General features: G+C 40.2%; 1 protein-coding gene and 1 long non-coding RNA gene across 2 annotated transcripts; both read left to right on the top strand.

Moving 5' to 3' along the window:
• Window positions 1-8,905: 8,905 nt before the first annotated feature.
• On the top strand, window positions 8,906-10,629 carry LOC136762975 (uncharacterized). Its single transcript, XR_010820941.1, has 4 exons — window positions 8,906-9,010; window positions 9,301-9,462; window positions 9,950-10,129; window positions 10,316-10,629. It is a non-coding gene; the product is annotated as an uncharacterized LOC136762975 (long non-coding RNA).
• Window positions 10,630-17,569: 6,940 nt separating this feature from the next.
• Window positions 17,570-19,439, top strand: LOC136762974 (ganglioside GM2 activator-like). Its single transcript, XM_066716617.1, has 4 exons — window positions 17,570-17,688; window positions 17,968-18,129; window positions 18,572-18,751; window positions 19,123-19,439. Exons 1-4 carry the CDS (start codon window positions 17,596-17,598, stop codon window positions 19,279-19,281), a joined length of 594 nt encoding a protein of 197 aa, XP_066572714.1. The 5' UTR covers window positions 17,570-17,595; the 3' UTR covers window positions 19,282-19,439.
• The last annotated feature ends 305 nt before the right edge of the window (window positions 19,440-19,744 follow it).

The raw sequence follows: 19,744 nt of genomic DNA, 5'->3' as shown, positions 1-19,744 counted from the left end.
ACCCTGGTACACCCATCTACTGTCCGGAGAAGTCTGGTCCGAAGTGGCCTTCATGGAAGACTTGCGGCCAAAAAGTCATACCTCCAACGTGGCAACAAGGCCAAGCCACTCAACTATGCACGAAAACACAGGAAATGGGGTGCAGAAAAATGGCAGCAGGTGCTCTGGACTGATGAGTCAAAATTTGAAATTTGGCAGTTTGTTCACCAAAGGGCTGGAGAGAATGAGTGTCTGCAGGCAACAGTGTAGCATGGTGGAGGTTCCTTGCAAGTTTGGGGCTGCATTTCTGCAAATGGAGTTGGGGATTTGGTCAAAATGAATGGTCTCCTCAATGCTGAGAAGTACAGGCAGATACTTAACCATCATGAAATACCATCAGGGAGGCATCTGATTGGCACCAAATTTATTCTGCAGCATGACAATGACCCCAAACATACAGCAACAGTCATTAGGAACTATCTTCAGCGTAAAGAACAACAAGGAGTCCTGAAAGTGATGGTTTCGCCCCCACAGAGCCCTGATCTCAGTCTGTGATTTCATGAAGAGAGAGAAGCAACTGAGGCTGCCTAAATCCACAGAAGAGCTGGTTAGTTTTCCAAGATTTTTGGGCCAACCTACCTGTCGAGCACGCTAAAAAAAACATGTCATTTACTAGAGTTTCTGACAAAATGTTAATTGCTGCAGTCTATTTAAGAATATTTCATTAATTTGAATTATTTTTTAATCGGTTTGAATGAATGATTCAATGACTCTCTCATAAAGACTTCTGGTTTCGTTACTGGATAAATCAGTGTTTTTGAACAAATCCCTTGAATGAATAATTCAATGACAAATACATTTTTTAACAGTCACTTGTTTAACAGTTACTGGTATAACAATGTAATTGATACAATTGTTATTTGAATCATCAAGTTACTTCCAACAGGATATTTACTCTATTTTGATCACTACTGTAGACATCGGTGTTTATATCCGAACTATAAACTATTATCCCTGTACTTCTGTGATAATTTGAATTATTGTAACACAGACATAATGATATTGTGTGGTTGAAAAGACTATTTGTGAAACTATTTCACATGACAACTGCTCTCTCTGGATCAGCGGCAGCGCCAACGCAGATTTGAATGTTCACTGTGATCGTAATCGTACTTTTTTTTAGATTTTTTTAAAGATTTGTTTTAGATATTAGTTTTTTTTTCATTTTATAGATTATAATTTTTTTGGTGCTACAGAAGCATGCGTCCCACATAACGCTGTATTCAAGGACGCGAATGGTACCATCCAGCATTTAACAACCATAATATGGACCCAACTGCACGTTTGGGGGAGCTATTTAATATTGGCTGGGATGGTGCATTTAAATTTAGGGCCAGTTTTTCACTACCACCGGCATCATGATTTTGGGAGGCTGAGGTGGAGGGAGACGGATTTATTTCTGAAGCAGGAGCTGGGGAAGATGGAGTTTGTGATACAACAGTGGCCGCTAACTGACTTCCTTACAGGCACCAACAATCTCTGCAAATACTCCTGTTTTTAATGTTATCGCCCATGTCGCTACTGAAGTTGAGTCGTGAGTCTGGAGTGCAGTTGCTTTCAGCCAATAAAAACATAGAAACATACTGCAATTTTCTGGTGCTATTTTTTGATTGGTTGGGGCAGTCTACAGCCCTCCCTCAAACTTCTCAACACACAGCCCACCTCAGATTGCTTTTAACCAATACACACATCATACAAAATAAAAGATTAATGCTGTCTTTGCCTAAATTCTGATTGGGTGGGCAAGACAGATGTTTTGGTGGGCTCTGCCCACCCCTGCCCATGCCTAGATCCGGACCTGCTGCCGAGTTCCTTCAAAAACTGTGTGCAAGTGAACCTAGAAGAATTGATGCGGTTTTGAAGGCAAAGGGTGGTCACACCAAATATTGATTTGATGTAGATGTTTCTTCTGTTCTCTCACTTTGCATTTTGTTAATTGATAAATATAATCGATTACCATTTGTATATTTCAAAGCATTCTTACTTTACAGCATTTTTTCACACCTGCCTAAAACTTTTGCACAGTACTGTATGTCAGAAATGACATTGAGGCAGAGGAACTCAAATTAGATCCTAGTAACAAAACTGAATCTTTGAGGTTTAAGCTTTTGAATAAAGGATCCGGAGGATTGGTGGTAGGAGTGTTACAGACCACCAATTCAGATATTCAGAAAGATATTGCATTGTACAATGTAATCAGGATGCATGTAGCAGGGATGTGGCTGTTATAATGGTGCATTTCAATTTCCCAAACGTAGACTGGGAAAGCCCAGTTGGGACTACAGAAGCAGAAATAGAAATGGTTGAGATGGTAAATGACTGCTTTCTAACTCAATTTGTCAGGGAACCAACCAGATAGAGCACATGCATTCACTTGATATTTTCAAATGACCAAGATAGAGTCAGAGGGACACTAGTTAGAGAACCAATAGCAAACTGTGATCACAATATTATTAGTATTATTATTTTTATTTCTTGGCAGACACCATTATCCAGGGCGACTTACAACGTAAGTGCAATAAAAAGTGCAAGAATACAGTTAAGTACAAGACATCAAACATTACACATTCAAATTTACATTATGCAAAGCAATTCAAAGTATAATACATTTTACAACTTCCAATTTACACAGGTAAGTACAGTGAGTGAGGTCATACATCCTGGAAAGAAAAACTAAGTGCTTTTCTAATATGATTAATAGAGGCATGCTTTCAAAAAACAAGGACAATTTCTAAAACAATGGTATACAATTTTAGAAAAGCAAACCTTGATAGTGTGAGGTGGCACTTAGAAGAGTTAAACTGGAGCACACTGGATACAGATTCAGCTGAAAATGGATCGTTCTATTTTAAGAATATTCTCTTTGAGGCTCAGGAGGAATTTGTACCAAAACATAGCAAATTGAGGACCAAAAACATTGGACAAAATGGTTTAATAGAAGTATGCAACAAAATATATAGAGAAAGAAAATGTTGTATATGCATACAAAAGGCATAGAGACGAAACAATATACAAAGAATGTGTTGAACTGCAAAAGGATCTTAAGAATTGAGAACAAGGGAAGTAATGTTAAGACTGTACAATGCACTAGTTAGAGCTCATCTGGATACTGTGGACAGTTCTGGGCTCCACACTTCAAGAAAGATATCGCTGCTCTAGAGGCAGTTCAGAGGAGAGCAACCAGACTTATTCCAGGTTTGAAGTGAAAGTCCTTCCGAGAGACTGAGGAACTGAACCTTTTCACCCTGGAACAGACGAGACTACGTGGGGACTTGATTCAAGTCTTCAAAATCATGAAAGGTATCAACCACATCAAACCAGAGGAGCTTTTCCAGATCAGCAGGGACACACGCACCTGGGGACACAAATGGAAATTGGGCTTCAAGGCATTCAAGACGGAAAACAGGAGACACTTTTTCACACAGAGAGTTGTCACAATCTGGAACAAACTACCCAGCGATGTGGCTGAAGCTGAACATTTGGGAACATTCAAAAATAGACTGGATAAGATCCTTGGATCACTTAATTATTAATGGACACCAAATGAGCACGATGGGTTGAATGGCCTCCTCTCGTTTGTAAACTTTCTTATGTTCTTTCTAATGAAATAATTTGGGGGAGCACGTGCCCCTCCCGTGCCCCAATGGCATGATGCCACTGGACTGTTTCCATATGGAAGTCAAGCTTCTATGGTTGGCATTCTCACTCCATGAGTCAATGGACAGAAGGTTATCTCAAATTGGGAGGAAAATCAAAGCCTTTTCATGTGCAAAGTTGCTTGGCACATTTATTACTGACGAGGCACCTCTAGTCCTTGGCATCTTACACAAGGGCCTCTAAACTCCATCCTATATTCCTGTTACTTATTGCCAGATGAACACACTGTGACATTGCAAGGGGTGTGAAGAGGGACGAGAGGTATATCAGGACCTGGTGGATTCCCCTTTATGAGCTTCCCCCGGAAAACCACGGTTTTGTGAAGTCTGCCACCACCAGCATTGGTTCACTGCACAAAGCATTAGACAAGCGTCTAAAAGCTTCTGCAACAGCGTCAGACCACTGGACTTTGTTGGGTGCAGACTTCTTTAGTCAGTAAGTCAGTAAGGGGTGCTGCCACTGAGGAAAAATCTGTAATAAATCTCCTATAGTAACCCACTAAACCAAGGAAGGCACGCACTTGTTTTTTATTTGTAGGGCATGGCCAATTCTTAATGGCATCCACCTTGCTAGTCTGAGGTTTCACCCTTCCTCCCCCCACAATATAGCCCAAATACTTCACTTCAGACAGACCCACAAAACACTTTTCTGGGTTCGCTGTCAGGGATGCTTCCCTGAGGCTTTGCAGGACAGCTGCAATCTTGTCCAAGTGATCGCCCCAGGTTTCTGAATGGATGACTATGTCATCTATGTATGCTGTTGCATATTCAGCATATGGCCTCAAGACCTTGTCCATAAGGTGGTAAAATGAAGCCGGGGCACCATGCAACCTGAATGGCATGACCTTGTACTGGTATAGGCCCCAAGGTGCAACAAAGGCGGTCTTTTCCTTGCTCTACGGTGCGAGTGGGATTTGCCAGTAGCCCATGGTAAGGTCAAGGGTTGTCAGGTACCTTGCTTTCCCTAGCTTTTCTATCAGTTCGTCCACACGTGGCATAGGGTAAGCATCAAACCTGGAGACACTATTTAGTTGACGGAAGTCATTACAAAACCCCCATTGCCCATTAGACTTTGCCACCATGACGGCTTGACCAGGGGCTGGAGGATTCCTCAATAACATCAAGGTCCAGCATAGTGTTCAACTCTTTCAAAACAGCCGCTCGTTTTGCTTCTGGCACCCTGTCATGGTGTAGTCTCACCCGAACACCAGGGGGAGTGATGATAACATGTTGGAGGGCTTGTGTACGCCCTGGTGTGGAGGAAAACATATCCAGGTTGTTTCTCACCAGTTGCTCCACCTCATTAACCTGGGTTGCATCTAAGGTGGGCCCCAAGTTTACCCCCCTGGGTTCCGTTTTCTCAAGCTGATCTTGGTGTGAGTTCAGCCTCTGGGCAGGTTTAGACTTACTCCCCTTACAACTAGGAGTCGCCACTAATGCTTCCCTATCACTCTATGGTTTCAGCAAATTAGCATAGTATACCTGCACAGATTTTCGTCTCACCCTATAATCTACCGGACCCACTTTTTCAATAATCTCATAGGGCCCTTGCCAATGAGTATAAAGCTTGCTCTCTGGAGTTGGTACAAGCACAAGTACCCTATCTCCAGGCTGGAAAGTTCTGGCTCTGGCGGACCTGTTGTAGTAGTGGGCTTGCCATGCCTGGGCTTGTTCCAGATGCGCTCGGACTATAGGGGTCACCTTCTCAATCCGATCCCGCATTTGTAATACGTGTTCCACCACGTTTTTACTGGAAGTGCCTTCCTCTTCCCAGGTATCTTTTGCTATATCTAGTATCCCTCGTGGCTGTCTCCCATACAGCAGCTCAAATGGAGAGAACCCAGTGGAGGATTGTGGGACCTTACATCAAGCAAACATCACATCAAGTATGGTAACAACAAGTCCCAATCTTTCCATCTTTACTGACCACTTTTTTCAGCATAGATTTCAGGGTGTTATTGAACCTTTCTACGAGACCATCTGTCTGTGGGTGGTAGACAGAGGTTTGTATAGGCTTGATATGCAACAATGCACATAAGTCACACATTAGCTTGCTTACAAAAGGTGTACCTTGATCAGTCAATATTTCTTTAGGTATGCCTACCCTTGTAAAGACTTGGACCATTTTTGAGGTCATATTTCTCAATGGAATAGCCTCAGGATATCTCGTGGCATAGTCCATAATAACAAGTATATGTTCATGACCACGGGCAGATCTATCCAAAGGTCCCACAAGGTCCATAGCAATGCGCTCAAACGGCACGTCAATTATGGGCATTGGTTCCAGGGGCGCTCTATAGTGTGGGCGAGGACCGACTCGCTGACAGTCAGGGCAGGACTTCCCGGATCGTTCAACATCCTTCTGAATGCCTAACCAATAGAACCTCTGCAGGATTCTGTGGTATGTTTTTTCCCACCCCAGATGAGCCCCAAATAAATGATCATGAGCCAACTTCTTTACTGCATACCTGAAACTCTGAGGGACTAAGAGCTGTACAACTTTTCTGCCATTAATTACTACCACTCGGTATAACAGGTTATTCTTGACCATGAAGTGCTCGACTGGGTTGAGCACAGTGCCCTCAACTGATACACCATTAATAGACACCACCTTCTTTTTAACATTGACTAGGGTTGGATCGGCTTCTTGGGCCCTGCCAAATTGACCACATAACTTGAATGGTTCAAACCATGTTCCTTGATCTGGTTCAGTATGAGCATAAGCTCCCCAGTTTCAGTAGAAATATCTTCCCGATTACATTGGGTGCCAACCCCTTTTTTGGTTCTGTTTACAACCCTCCCCCGCTAACACTGACCTAACAGGTGGCCCTTGTTTCTTTTTCAGATGCCTCTGCTTACGGGATTTGAGAATTGTATCTCGGCGTCGCTGGGGAAAAAGATCAGGGTCAGTAAATGGAAACATTCTGGAGGTTGTACTTCCACCTCCTGACTGCATTCGGAGTCCTCTAATCCCCCTTTAAATTGCACCAAGTTTTCAAAACCTGGGAAGTCTCTACCAAGAATTACAGGGTGGGGCAGACTGGGGACGACTCCCACCTGTAAAACCAGCTCAGTGTTATTACAGCAAAGTCTGGCTTCTGTGGTGGGATAATAACGAACATCTGGATGGTGGTTGTGGCTTCCCTGCCATTCTAGGGTTTCGAAAGCTCTTGGAGTCTGCTGGAGCCGGCTGCTTAGCTAATTCTTCTGCTGCCAACTGTCGTTCCACCAAGGAGACAAACTCGTCAATGGTGGTTGGAGCACTACGTCCAACCCACTTCCGCAGACGAGCTGGCATTGCTCTAAGATAGTGATCCATCACTACTATTTCAACCACCTTGGCTGAAGCATTCACTTCTGGGTTCAACCATCGTTGTGCAAGATGGAGAAGATTGTACATTTGAGATCGTGGTGGAGTTGAATCTCCAGGAGTGGAATTTCATGTCCCTCATCGCAGTGGTGACACCAGCTCAAGCAAGGATCTCTGCTTTCAGCTGTTTGTAGTCATCAGCGACGCAGGACGGAAGATCGTGGTAGGCCTTCTGGGCATCACCTATCAGAAAGTGTGCTAAAATCCCAGCCTACTCTCCTTTTGGCCACTTCTCTCGGGTAGCCGTTTTCTCAAATGTCCTCAAGAATGCTTCAATGTCATTCTCTGAAGTCAGCTTCTGTAGCACATGGCTGGATCTGATAAAAGAAGGTCTGCCTGTGTCCATAGCTGCTATAACTGGTCTTTTTGCAAGAGCTTCTATCTGCCCCTGCTGTAACACTGTGGCTTCTCGGAACCTTTCACTGACCTCATGTTGCTGGGCTGCAGCTTTTAGCAACGAGAGGTTGGTTGTCTTTTCCCCAGTGCTTTGCACTAGTGCTTTTACTAGGTCTTCCAAAGTTGACATTTTTTTTTTGTAAGAATGGTATATGACTGATGTTATTTCAGCTGTTTCACATCCCACACGATGACGGTAGTGGTAGCTTGGGCACTTTTCCCCAAACTCAGTATCCTCAAACTAAATGAAGATAAACTCTGAACTTTCAAACTCAAAACAAAACAAAACAAAACAAAACCTTCTTAAACTATTTCACAACTAAACACTCCTCCAACCACTATTTCAACTCAACACTTCCATCCCCCCTGTGCTACCCCAACCACTGGCATTTTATAGATGGCCACCTTCCAGTTCCGGGTCAGAGGGCAACTGCCACAGAGCTGTTATCTAAGCTTCTAGAGTGCCTGGTTCAGAGCTCTGACCAGGACAGTGAACAGCGCCACCTCCCTGTAGTGGTCACATTATGTAACTACATAGCCCCATCACCCCTATACCATAGCACCCAAACACAACACTAACCCTGCGATACAGTCAATGTACCCCCACTGTACCCCGACTGCATCGAAATCTTACAGCAGAAGTAGTACTATCTGCTACAACTGCTAATATGTAAAGCCTAATGCAATAAAATGTGGCATCTTACTAAAAATGAAGCCGCAATAGTACAGCTCTGTAGTTTGCTATTAGCGGGTGTGTCAAAGTTTTGATTTAATCTAGCCCTAAGTCTGGCCTTTTCATTAATTTAAAACAGTGTTTTAACATCCCCCTCACTATTGATATCTCATAGCAGTTAATAAGAATCTGAGATTCCCAAATGTATTTATATAAAACACTATTAGGCTATACTATAATTTAAGACACTTTAATAATTGTATTACTGGATTTATCTGATTGTATATGTTTTGCTTTATTTTGGAAAGGTTAAAGTGCCGTTATTGCCAAATATCTTATCTATCTATCTATCTATCTATCTATCAAAAAATGTTCATGATTAACTATATCTGAATCCTACTAATAAACAGATATATAGTTTATTAAAATAGTTGTCCAATTTTTTTTTTTTTCACAGAGTTTTATTTGAAATAAGATTGCTATCATCATTGTTGGTTCATGGATTTCACAACCTATTCCTGCTGGATAAGGTATGTGTTTCCATTTCATAATATATATATATATTTACTACTAAAACATTGCAATAAAATCAAAGGGGGGTGGAAGCGTTATCGGGGTCAACCTAAATGGCAAAGATAAAGTATCTTTGTAAAAAGTCCTTTGTTTCATACGATAATTTAGGTGGGAAAAAATGGAAATCTGCATTTGAGATACCCAAGTGTAAACAAGGTTCTGGTATATAAAGGTTGCTGGAGTCCTCATTGTGTTAGTCTCAGTTCCAGAACTAAAATGGCTCTTCTGAAGTTCACTGCTGTCCTGTTCTGCTGTATTCTCCAATGGGGAAATGCATTAGGGTGGTTTGGCAAAGGGTCCCTGGTAAGTAGCTATTAACCTGAGAAAAAATGCAAGTGTGAAGTAGATATTATACAATTGGATGGATGGATCAAGATTCTTCTGGGTAGGTGAACATTATGTATGCTATATGATGTGTACCATACACATATTTTAAACTTTATTCAGATTGTGAGACTTTCCCTATATGTTTTTCTTTCTTATCCATCATTTTCTTTTCCTTCTTTAATGGAGCAAAAGACTGACTTCTATTAACTTTGTACCGGTGTTTAATTTCTATATAATACCTGTTATTTCTATATATTTGCCAATAGGGGAATCCACTTAAGATGACTCTCTCTGATTTGAAGAACTGTACTCCCGGAGACAGCTTAGTTCTGAAAAAGTTGAGCTTGCCAGATACAATTCATGTTCCAGGACCCGTCCCTGTGTCACTCACAGGTGAACTGAAGGAACCCCTCAGTGGTCCTCTGTCGGTAAGATTTATTTACCATTATGTACATTGTCTAGGAAGCCAGAAAATAGCTTTATTGCATTGTAAGGACTCACAGGTCCTGGTAGCATGCACACATACATTAACACATACATATATGCATTGTGAAATACTCTTAAAATGTTACTTTAGAAATGTATCTTATTTTTTTTTTAATTTTCTGCAAGTGATTTCAATGTTAGCATTATAATAAATGTATACAAATTGTATAATATTTAATTAAAGCAAAATGGATTGTAAAAAAGAGAAAAATATAACACAAATGTACTATATAGACCAGACTGCACTGCCAAGATAATGTTACAGATTAGTATACCCTGGATTTCACAGATTGGGAATTAGGCAGGTGTTTTGTGCATGTATACAATAGACATACCAAAATTTAAGGCACATCCCATCCATGACTAACAATGATATTGGACCCAATGGTGTTTTTAAGTGATTCAATTTCTGCTTTATTTTCTTGCCAGATTGCTGTTGATCTGAAGAAAAAGATTTTGGGCTCATTGGTAAATGTGCCTTGCATCAATAATGTAGGCAGCTGTGTTTACGATTACATCTGTGAAAAACTGAATCACATCGCCCCAGGAGGTCTCTGCACCTTAGAAATGCTGATCTTTGGTGACTTATGCCATTGTCCAATCATACCGGTAAATATAAAAATGCTTTCTAATGTTATGTAACCATATAGAACCTGGGGGGTCACATTTTATAACTGGACTAAAGTGTGTCTCTTATTCTATTAATTTCATATACATTTTTAACTGTACATTTTAATTGTGAATATATTGTTAAGTGAGTAATATTTTAGTATTTTTCTTCTTCGTCTTCTTCAGAGTGTGTTGCATATTCCTTCAACTGTCCTTCACATCCCACAACTCAAGCTTCCATCCGTTCTCACCCCTGGCGAATTCCATCTCAAAGTCACTGCCAACAGTGGAGAAAAAACAATTGGCTGTCTCCATACCTCTGTTACCTTGACATAGGAGAGGGGTTAAAGCCTGAGTCCTTCCATAGCATTAGGGAATGATATCCTGTGGAAGGGGACTCCACAATTTGATCGGAAAAATATACAGATGGAGTCCTGATGATTAAAATAATTATATTGATTGTAGGAATGGAGAAAATAAATAATCATAATTCAGCATGACCAATGGCTTGTTGTCTCTTTCACTTACATCCTTCTTCACAAAATATCTAACACAAATGAATCATTCAAGGTTTTTGAAAAGGTGAACTAGTTTGGTCTATTCACATGATAATGTATGCAGTTTAGATCCTTTTCACATGACTAGAAAGAGTCCAGAGGTGCATAAACACTCTGTCTGAAAGTGTAAAAAGTAGGAAGCACACCAATGAAGTTAACCTATTTATTCTGTAACCACACATAATACTAGCCTCCTAGACATGAGTAAGGTGCACTATGATGACCATGTATGTTGATGGATAGAGAAGACCAGCCATCTTGATCTGTGAGATTGCAGCCCATTCCCTGCACAGAATCTGCAGGCAGGCGTTCTGGGAAATTAGTTTAGTGAGAGACGTTCATAGAAATCTGTCAAGAATAGCTCAGTGGGGTAGATATCCCGTCAAAGGCTTGACCAAGGCAGGTGGTCTGTGATAAAACAACACTTTCTGCCTGATACTTCAAGATTCTCCAGGAGGGAACAAGAAAGAATACTTTTCCCAGGACAGAATGTTATTGTTGAAAGAGCATTGTGTGAATAATAGATATAACATTTGCAGCAGGTAGCCTGTACAGGGTTGCATATATATATACACTCACCTAAAGGATTATTAGGAACACCATACTAATACTGTGTTTGACCCCCTTTCGCCTTCAGAACTGCCTTAATTCTACGTGGCATTGATTCAACAAGGTGCTGAAAGCATTCTTTAGAAATGTTGGCCCATATTGATAGGATAGCATCTTGCAGTTGATGGAGATTTGTGGGATGCACATCCAGGGCACCAAGCTCCCGTTCCACCACATCCCAAAGATGCTCTATTGGGTTGAGATCTGGTGACTGTGGGGGCCAGTTTTGTACAGTGAACTCATTGTCATGTTCAAGAAACCAATTTGAAATGATTCGACCTTTGTGACATGGTGCATTATCCTGCTGGAAGTAGCCATCAGAGGATGGGTACATGGTGGTCATAAAGGGATGGACATGGTCAGAAACAATGCTCAGGTAGGCCGTGGCAATTAAACGATGCCTATTTGGCACTAAGGGGCCTAAAGTGTGCCAAGAAAACATCCCCCACACCATTACACCACCACCACCAGCCTGCACAGTGGTAACAAGGCATGATGGATCCATGTTCTCATTCTGTTTACGCCAAATTCTGATTCTACCATCTGAATGTCTCAACAGAAATCGAGACTCATCAGACCAGGCAACATTTTTCCAGTCTTCAACTGTCCAATTTTGGTGAGCTTGTGCAAATTGTAGTCTCTTTTTCCTATTTGTAGTGGAGATGAGTGGTACCCGGTGGGGTCTTCTGCTGTTGTAGCCCATCCGCCTCAAGGTTGTACGTGTTGTGGCTTCACAAATGCTTTGCTGCATACCTCGGTTGTAACGAGTGGTTATTTCAGTCAAAGTTGCTCTGCTATCAGCTTGAATCAGTCGGCCCATTCTCCTCTGACCTCTAGCATCAACAAGGCATTTTCGCCCACAGGACTGCCGCATACTGGATGTTTTTCCCTTTTCACACCACACCCCTAAATGCATTGAAGCAACTGCCATGTGATTGGTTGGTTAGATAATTGCATTAATGAGAAACCAATCACATGGCAGTTGCTTCAATGCATTTAGGGGTGTGGTCCTGGTCAAGACAAACTCCTGAACTCCAAACTGAATGTCTGAATGGGAAGGAAAGGTGATTTAAGCAATTTTGAGCGTGGCATGGTTGTTGGTGCCAGACGGGCCGGTCTGAGTATTTCACAATCTGCTCAGTTACTGGGATTTTCACGCACAACCATTTCTAGATTTTACAAAAAATGGTGTGAAAAGGGAAAAACATCCAGTATGCGGCAGTCCTGTGGGCGAAAATGCCTTGTTGATGCTAGAGGTCAGAGGAGAATGGGCCGACTGATTCAAGCTGATAGAAGAGCAACTTTGACTGAAATAACCACTCGTTACAACCGAGGTATGCAGCAAAGCATTTGTGAAGCCACAACACGTGCAACCTTGAGGCGGATGGGCTACAACAGCAGAAGACCCCACCGGGTACCACTCATCTCCACTACAAATAGGAAAAAGAGGCTACAATTTGCACAAGCTCACCAAAATTGGACAGTTGAAGACTGGAAAAATGTTGCCTGGTCTGATGAGTCTCGATTTCTGTTGAGACATTCAGATGGTAGAGTCAGAATTTGGCGTAAACAGAATGAGAACATGGATCCATCATGCCTTGTTACCACTGTGCAGGCTGGTGGTGGTGGTGTAATGGTGTGGGGGATGTTTTCTTGGCACACTTTAGGCCCCTTAGTGCCAATTGGGCATCGTTTAAATGCCACAGCCTACCTGAGCATTGTTTCTGACCATGTCCATCCCTTTATGACCACCATGTACCCATCCTCTGATGGCTACTTCCAGCAGGATAATGCACCATGTCACAAAGGTCGAATCATTTCAAATTGGTTTCTTGAACATGACAATGAGTTCACTGTACTAAACTGGCCCCCACAGTCACCAGATCTCAACCCAATAGAGCATCTTTGGGATGTGGTGGAACGGGAGCTTCGTGCCCTGGATGTGCATCCCACAAATCTCCATCAACTGCAAGATGCTATCCTATCAATATGGGCCAACATTTCTAAAGAATGCTTTCAGCACCTTGTTGAATCAATGCCACGTAGAATTAAGGCAGTTCTGAAGGCGAAAGGGGGTCAAACACAGTATTAGTATGGTGTTCCTAATAATCCTTAAGGTGAGTGTATATATATATATATATATATATATATATATAATGTCAGGCTAGGCGAAACAGACACTGTCAGAGTCTCTAGTCTGAGGACAGTGCAGTATGCAAAGCAAGGTCAACAAGCAGTGATGGAGGTCAGAGATTAGGCAAACAGAATTTCATAGACAAGGCAAAAAGAATGGTCACAGGCATTAGGTCAGACAATCAGGGGAATTTGGTTTAGATGCAGGTATATTGATTGATTAATTAACCAGGGAAGATAATTCAATGATTAGGTTAGTCTGAGAGAGACAGGAAAAATAATGGAGCAAGAGCGGCCTCTGGCAGTGATCATGAGGGATGACTGGCAGTGGGCATCACAATTTGAGACTGAGACTAAGGTTGTGTAATTCATGTCCCGCCTTCTAAAGCCAAGTAACCACTCAAATCTATCATATGTTTTAAGTTGCCCTGGATAAGGGTGTCTGCCAAGAAATAAAAATAATAATAATAATAATATACACTCTGCCCCCCGGAGCAATTCTGTCCTAACACAGTTCATTTCCAAAACTTTTCTTCACTGATTGGGTCATTTACTTCTGCTTGAAGACGGGACTAAGCAGAATGACAATCCAGAGAGCCTTTGACAAGTTAGAATTATTTTAAAGAAAAAGTTTGGAAATGTTGTAGAAGCAGCGATCAGATTTAATATCGGGAAATATGAGTTAAAAATACAGATCAAGTACAGTGTGAATGTTGTGAACACCATTCAATGAGTTCATTATCACCAAACAGACCGCATGTGAGGCTTATGGGGGTCCAAACCGCACCATTCGAGCAGGCTGATTGGTCTTGATTTTGTCCCATCAATGAATGCCAGTCAGATCGAGTGCACCAATTCAAGTGGTGTGTGCAGCCTTTCAAAACTACAGCTGATTAAGCTCTCACTTTGCTCCATGATAACCGAGCAGTGACTGAATGGACTGGTGACGATATCTATTGAGCATGAACCTTCTCAACTACTGGATTTAATGGTGACTGTACGTGCCTTTGCATATAGAAAAGACAGGCGGGTCAACTTCATTAGTAGTAAGAATATATTGTTGCCTTCTTGCTGTCTGGTGAATGTTTTTGGGGGAGTTAGGTCTGTGCAAATTAGAATGATGTTGTTTAAATTTTGTCTATGCAGATATAGAATGGAGCTTAAGTTTCATAGAGTCTAAAGAGGTGACTGATGTGTTTAACCTCCATGGTCAATAGCTGTACTGCTACATTTCTGGAATGGTGTGTCCCGGTTTCTAAGTACAGTCAGATTCTGAAACCTCACGGATCCGACGATGCGTCCTTCAGAGTGGAAATGTTTAAAAAATAAAGTAGGCCTAATAGCATATGATTATGGTATTTGAAATTACTATTGTAAAATTTTAGGTTTTTAGATTGCCTTGTTAGCATGCTATCTACAGTGTTGGTTTGAAAATGCATTCAAAGTGCGTTACATTGATGCTAAGTTTATACCTATGTTGTCACAGTAAGCACGCTGGTATCTGCACTCCCCCTCGTACATCCGCTCCGTCCCGTTCACACTGCACATTGTGATTTGCAAATGAAGCACTGATGACATTGTTCAGTGACTCTAGAGAACACTGAACTGCAGACACTTCAAGTGTTCTCTAGTGTCAACAACTGCATAACATTATACCCCTTCTTTTTTATGAAGGAACATGCTAGGAGTTTAGGTAGGAGTTTAATTTTACAATAAAAGGAGAAAGGGTTTATTAGATTGGGAACATGCAATGAAAGTGATGTCATTCTCTCTTCACTGACATACTGTTTGTGTATCTGACTATTTCAGTGGCATCATGCAGCTAAATGTTTTGGGGGGGCACAAATTACAATTCTTAGAGATGGCTGCTACTACATCAATAGGGTATCCTACATCTTTGTAAATGTATGTGTACTTTAATGTACTGCTCTACACATATATTAAATAGTATTGGTCCGCTGTTTTTGTTGTACTCTCGCCACTGGTATTTCTGATACCAGTTACTGTTAAAACATCATTGCTTGGGGATCGCTAAGGGTAGGCATCGAACACTGCTGCAGTGGGACCCTTTCTTATATATGAATCTCTTGCCAGTCTCTTTTGGCACGATTAAACTTTTCTCTGTTTCTGATTATTTAAAACATATCCTTAAAGATGGTGTGCATACTGTATTGTACAAACTATAAGAACAATTGAGTAAATAAATATTATTCCAACTGAGCTTTTTGGTCCCACTAAACAGTCATCACTTGTAAGACCAACTCCTACCTTTCTGAACCTCACTGGTGCTGGTACTTCTGCTACTACAGCTGCTTCCAGGGACAATTTCTCTCAGGGACATTAACACTGCTTGAATGGAACCCTTTCTAGTCTCATCTCTTGTCAGTTGATCTTCTGGCACAGTCAAACTGGTCTCTGTTTCTGACCATGAAGAAAAAGTCCTTAACAATTGTTTGGATAATGCATTGTACAAACTATAAGAATAATTAAGTCATTGTAATCGCAACTGAAGCTTTTTAAAAACTTCCACTTTATTACTAAAGCATGTATTTGGTCTTGTTGTACTAGTTCTGTTTTAACTGTGTCACCCTAAACAATAATCACCACTTCATACCTGTCTGAGCCTCTGTCTGAAAATAAGTTCAAGCTCCTATGGTTGGCATTCCCACTCCATGAGTCAATGGACAGAAGGTTATCTCAGACTGGGAGGGAAATCAATGCCTTTTCATGTGCTTAGCTGCTCAGCACATTTACAGGGTTTGTACAGGTTTATGTGAAAACAATTCAAGGACAATTCAAGGACAGAACCCAGATTCTCAAAGAGTAAAATATAATAAAGAGATAAGCTAAAATTCAAATCCTCTCCTAATTTGTAGGATTTAGTTTTAAATGTTCTTTTTTTATCTTTGTTTTCTGAGATTTATACAAATACACTAATGTAATCTGATGAAATCCAGTGGCACTGTTTGCCTTGTTTTATGAAAAAAGAATTACACTGCTAATATGTAAAGCCTAATGCAATAAAATATTGTCCCTGATTACTTTGTACATTGTATTGGTACTGTTATAAATGACCATTTATTTCATATCAACATGATTGTTACATACTGCTAGTCCAATAGTAAAGTACGCATACCCCCCTCCCACTTAGGAAACATGTGAAAACCCTTAAGTCATGCTAGTACTGGTTGATTAGTTTGATATACCTTACAATATCCTGGTAAGTAATAAGCAGATGTAATTAGTGCTATTGTTAATAATATTTTAAAAATACTAGGGACAGATTAAATCAAAACTTTGACCCACCCACTAATAGCAAACTACAGAACTGTACATCATAGCAGAAGAATGTGGCATCGTACTAAAAATGAAGCCACAATAGTACAGCTCTGTAGTTTGCTATTAGCGGGTGTGTCAAAGTTTTGATGTAATCCGGCCCTAAGTCTGGCCTTTTCATTAATTTAAAACAATGTTTTAACATCCCCCTCACTATTCATATCTCATAGCAGTTAATAAGAACCTGAGATTCCCAAATGTATTTATATAAAACACTATTAGGCTATACAATAATTTAAGACACTTTAATAATTGTGTTATTGGATTCATCTGATTGTATATGTTTTGCTTTATTTTGGAATGGTTAAAGTGCCGTTATTGCCAAATATCTTGGATCCTATCAAACGTTGTTCATGATTAACTATATCTGAATCCTACTAATAAACAGATATATAGTTTATTAAAATAGTTGTCCAAATATAGTTCACATAATCATTTTTGTATGCACCATCACTGTTTTTTATTTTTTTCACAAATGCTTTTATTTGAAATAAGATTGCTATCGTCATTGTGGGTTAATAGATTTCACAACCTATTCCTGCTGGATAAGGTATGTGTTTCCATTTCATAATATATATATATATATATATATTTACTACTGTATATAACTAATGTATATATTGCAATACAATCAAAGGGGGGTGGAAGCGTTATCGGGGTCAACCTAAACGGCAATGATAAAATAACTTTGTAAAAAGTCCTTTGTTTCATACGATAATTTAGGTGGGAAAACATGGAAATCTGCATTTTAGATACCCAAGTGTAAACAAGATTCTGGTATATAAAGGTTGCTGGAGTCCTCATTGTGTTAGTCTCAGTTCCAGAACTAAAATGGCTCTGCTGAAGTTCACTGCTGTCCTGAGTGCGTTCTGCTGTTTTCTCCCATGGGGAAATGCAGCAGGGTTGTTTGGCGGAGGGTCCCTGGTAAGTAGCTATTAACCTGAGAAAAAAGTAGATATTAAACAATTGGATGGATGGATGAAGAGTCTTCTGGGTAGGTGAACATTATGTATGCTATATGATGTGTACCATACACATATTTTAAACTTTATTCATATTGTGAGACTTTTCACATTTGTTTTTCTTTCTTATCCATCATTTTCTATTTCCTACTTTAATGGAGCAAAAGACTGACTTCTATTAACTTTGTACCGGTGTTTAATTTCTATATAATACCTGTTATTTTTGTATATCTGCCAATAGGGGAATCCGCTTAAGATGACTGTCTCTGATTTGAAGAACTGTACTCCCGGAGACGCCTTAGTTCTGAAAAAGTTGAGCTTGCCAGATACAATTCATATCCCAGGACCCGTCCCTGTGTCACTCACAGGTGAACTGAAGGAACCCCTCAGTGGTCCTCTGTCGGTAAGATTTATTTACCATTAGTTATGTTGTCTGGGAAGTAGGAAAATAGATGTATTGCACAATAAGGACTCACAGGTCCTGGTAGCATGCACACATACATTAATACCTACGTATATGCATTGTGCACTACTCTTAAAATGTTACTTTAAAATGTGTCTTTATCTTTAATTATTTTCAGCAAGTGATTTCAATGTCACCATTATAATACATGCATACACATTTTATAATATTTAACTAAAGCAACCTGGATTGTACAAAATAGAAATATAACACAAATGTACTATATAGACTAGCCTGCACTGCCAAGCTAATGTTACAGATTAGTATACCCTGGATTTCATAGGGTTGGGAAATTCAAGGCACATCCAATCCATGACTAATAAGGATATTTGCCACAATGGCATTTTTATGTGATTCAATTTCTGGTTTTCTTTCTTGCCAGATCGCTGTTGAATTGAAGAAAAAGGTTTTGGGCACTTTGCTAGAAGTGCCTTGCATCAATAATCTAGGCAGCTGTGTTTATGATAACATCTGTGAAAAACTGGATCAGATCTTCCCAGGAGATAGCTGCCCCTCAGAAATTCTCTCCATGGGCGGCTCCTGCCATTGTCCAATCCAACCGGTAAATATCAAAATGCTTTCTATTGTTATGTACCTGTATAGAACCCATTGGGGTGTCATTTTATAACTGGACTAAAGTGCAGCTCTTATTTTATTCATTTCATATCGTTTCTTAACCTGTGCATTTTAATTATGAATATATTGGGATTTTCCAAAAGAACAAATAAGCAAAGTAAGTAGCATTTTAGATTGAAGAAGTAACACTGGTTTGGATGCTTCAACTGGATACTCTATTTTATAATATAGAATGGGAAATATTTGACAGGAGTCAAATTAAATCAGCTTTGCATCAACTGGTTTAAAAACAAGCAAATAAAAACTGCATCTGGAACTTTTGTAACCTGAAAGGATTTAATTTTTCTTCTTCTTCAGAGTGTATTGCATTTTCCTCCAACTACCCTCAACATCCCCGAAATCATCATTGCACAGCTTCCTCCCTTTCTCACCGCTGGCGAATTCCATCTCCAAGTCACCGCCAACAGTGGAAAAAAAACAATTGGCTGTCTCCATACCTCTGTTACCTTGGCATAGGAGAGGGGTTAAAGTCTGAGTCCTTCCATAGCATTAGGGAATGATATCCTGTGGAAGGGGACTCCACAATTTGATCGGAAAAATATACAGTCCTGATGATTAAAATAATTATATTGATTGTAGGAATGGAGAAAATAAAGAATCATAATTCAGCATGACCAATAGCTTGTTGTCTCTTTCACTTACATCCTTCTTAACAAAATATCTAACACAAATGAATCATTCAAGGTTTTTGAAAAGGTGAACTAGTTTGGTCTATTCACATGATAATGTATGCAGTTTAGATCCTTGTCACATGACTTGAAAGAGTCCAGAGGTGCATAAACACTATGTCTGAAAGTGTAAAAAGTAGGAAGTACACCAATGAAGTTAACCTATTTATTCTGTAACCACACATCATACTAGCCTCCTAGATATGAGTATGGTGCACTATGATGACCATGTACAGTATTGTGCACACATT

Source organism: Amia ocellicauda, chromosome 11, assembly GCF_036373705.1.
Source record: "Amia ocellicauda isolate fAmiCal2 chromosome 11, fAmiCal2.hap1, whole genome shotgun sequence".
Lineage (NCBI taxonomy): Eukaryota > Metazoa > Chordata > Actinopteri > Amiiformes > Amiidae > Amia > Amia ocellicauda.
The sequence above is the reverse complement of the archived record's forward strand: the minus strand, read 5'-3'. Positions and strand labels throughout refer to the sequence as shown.

Coding starts and splice junctions, on each gene's coding strand:
- LOC136762974 (XM_066716617.1), top strand. CDS start 17,596: ATGGCTCTGCTGAAGTTCACTGCTGTCCTGAGTGCGTTCTGCTGTTTT. Junction 17,689..17,967: donor TGTTTGGCGGAGGGTCCCTG/GTAAGTAGCTAT, acceptor ATCTGCCAATAG/GGGAATCCGCTTAAGATGAC. Junction 18,130..18,571: donor CCCTCAGTGGTCCTCTGTCG/GTAAGATTTATT, acceptor CTTTCTTGCCAG/ATCGCTGTTGAATTGAAGAA.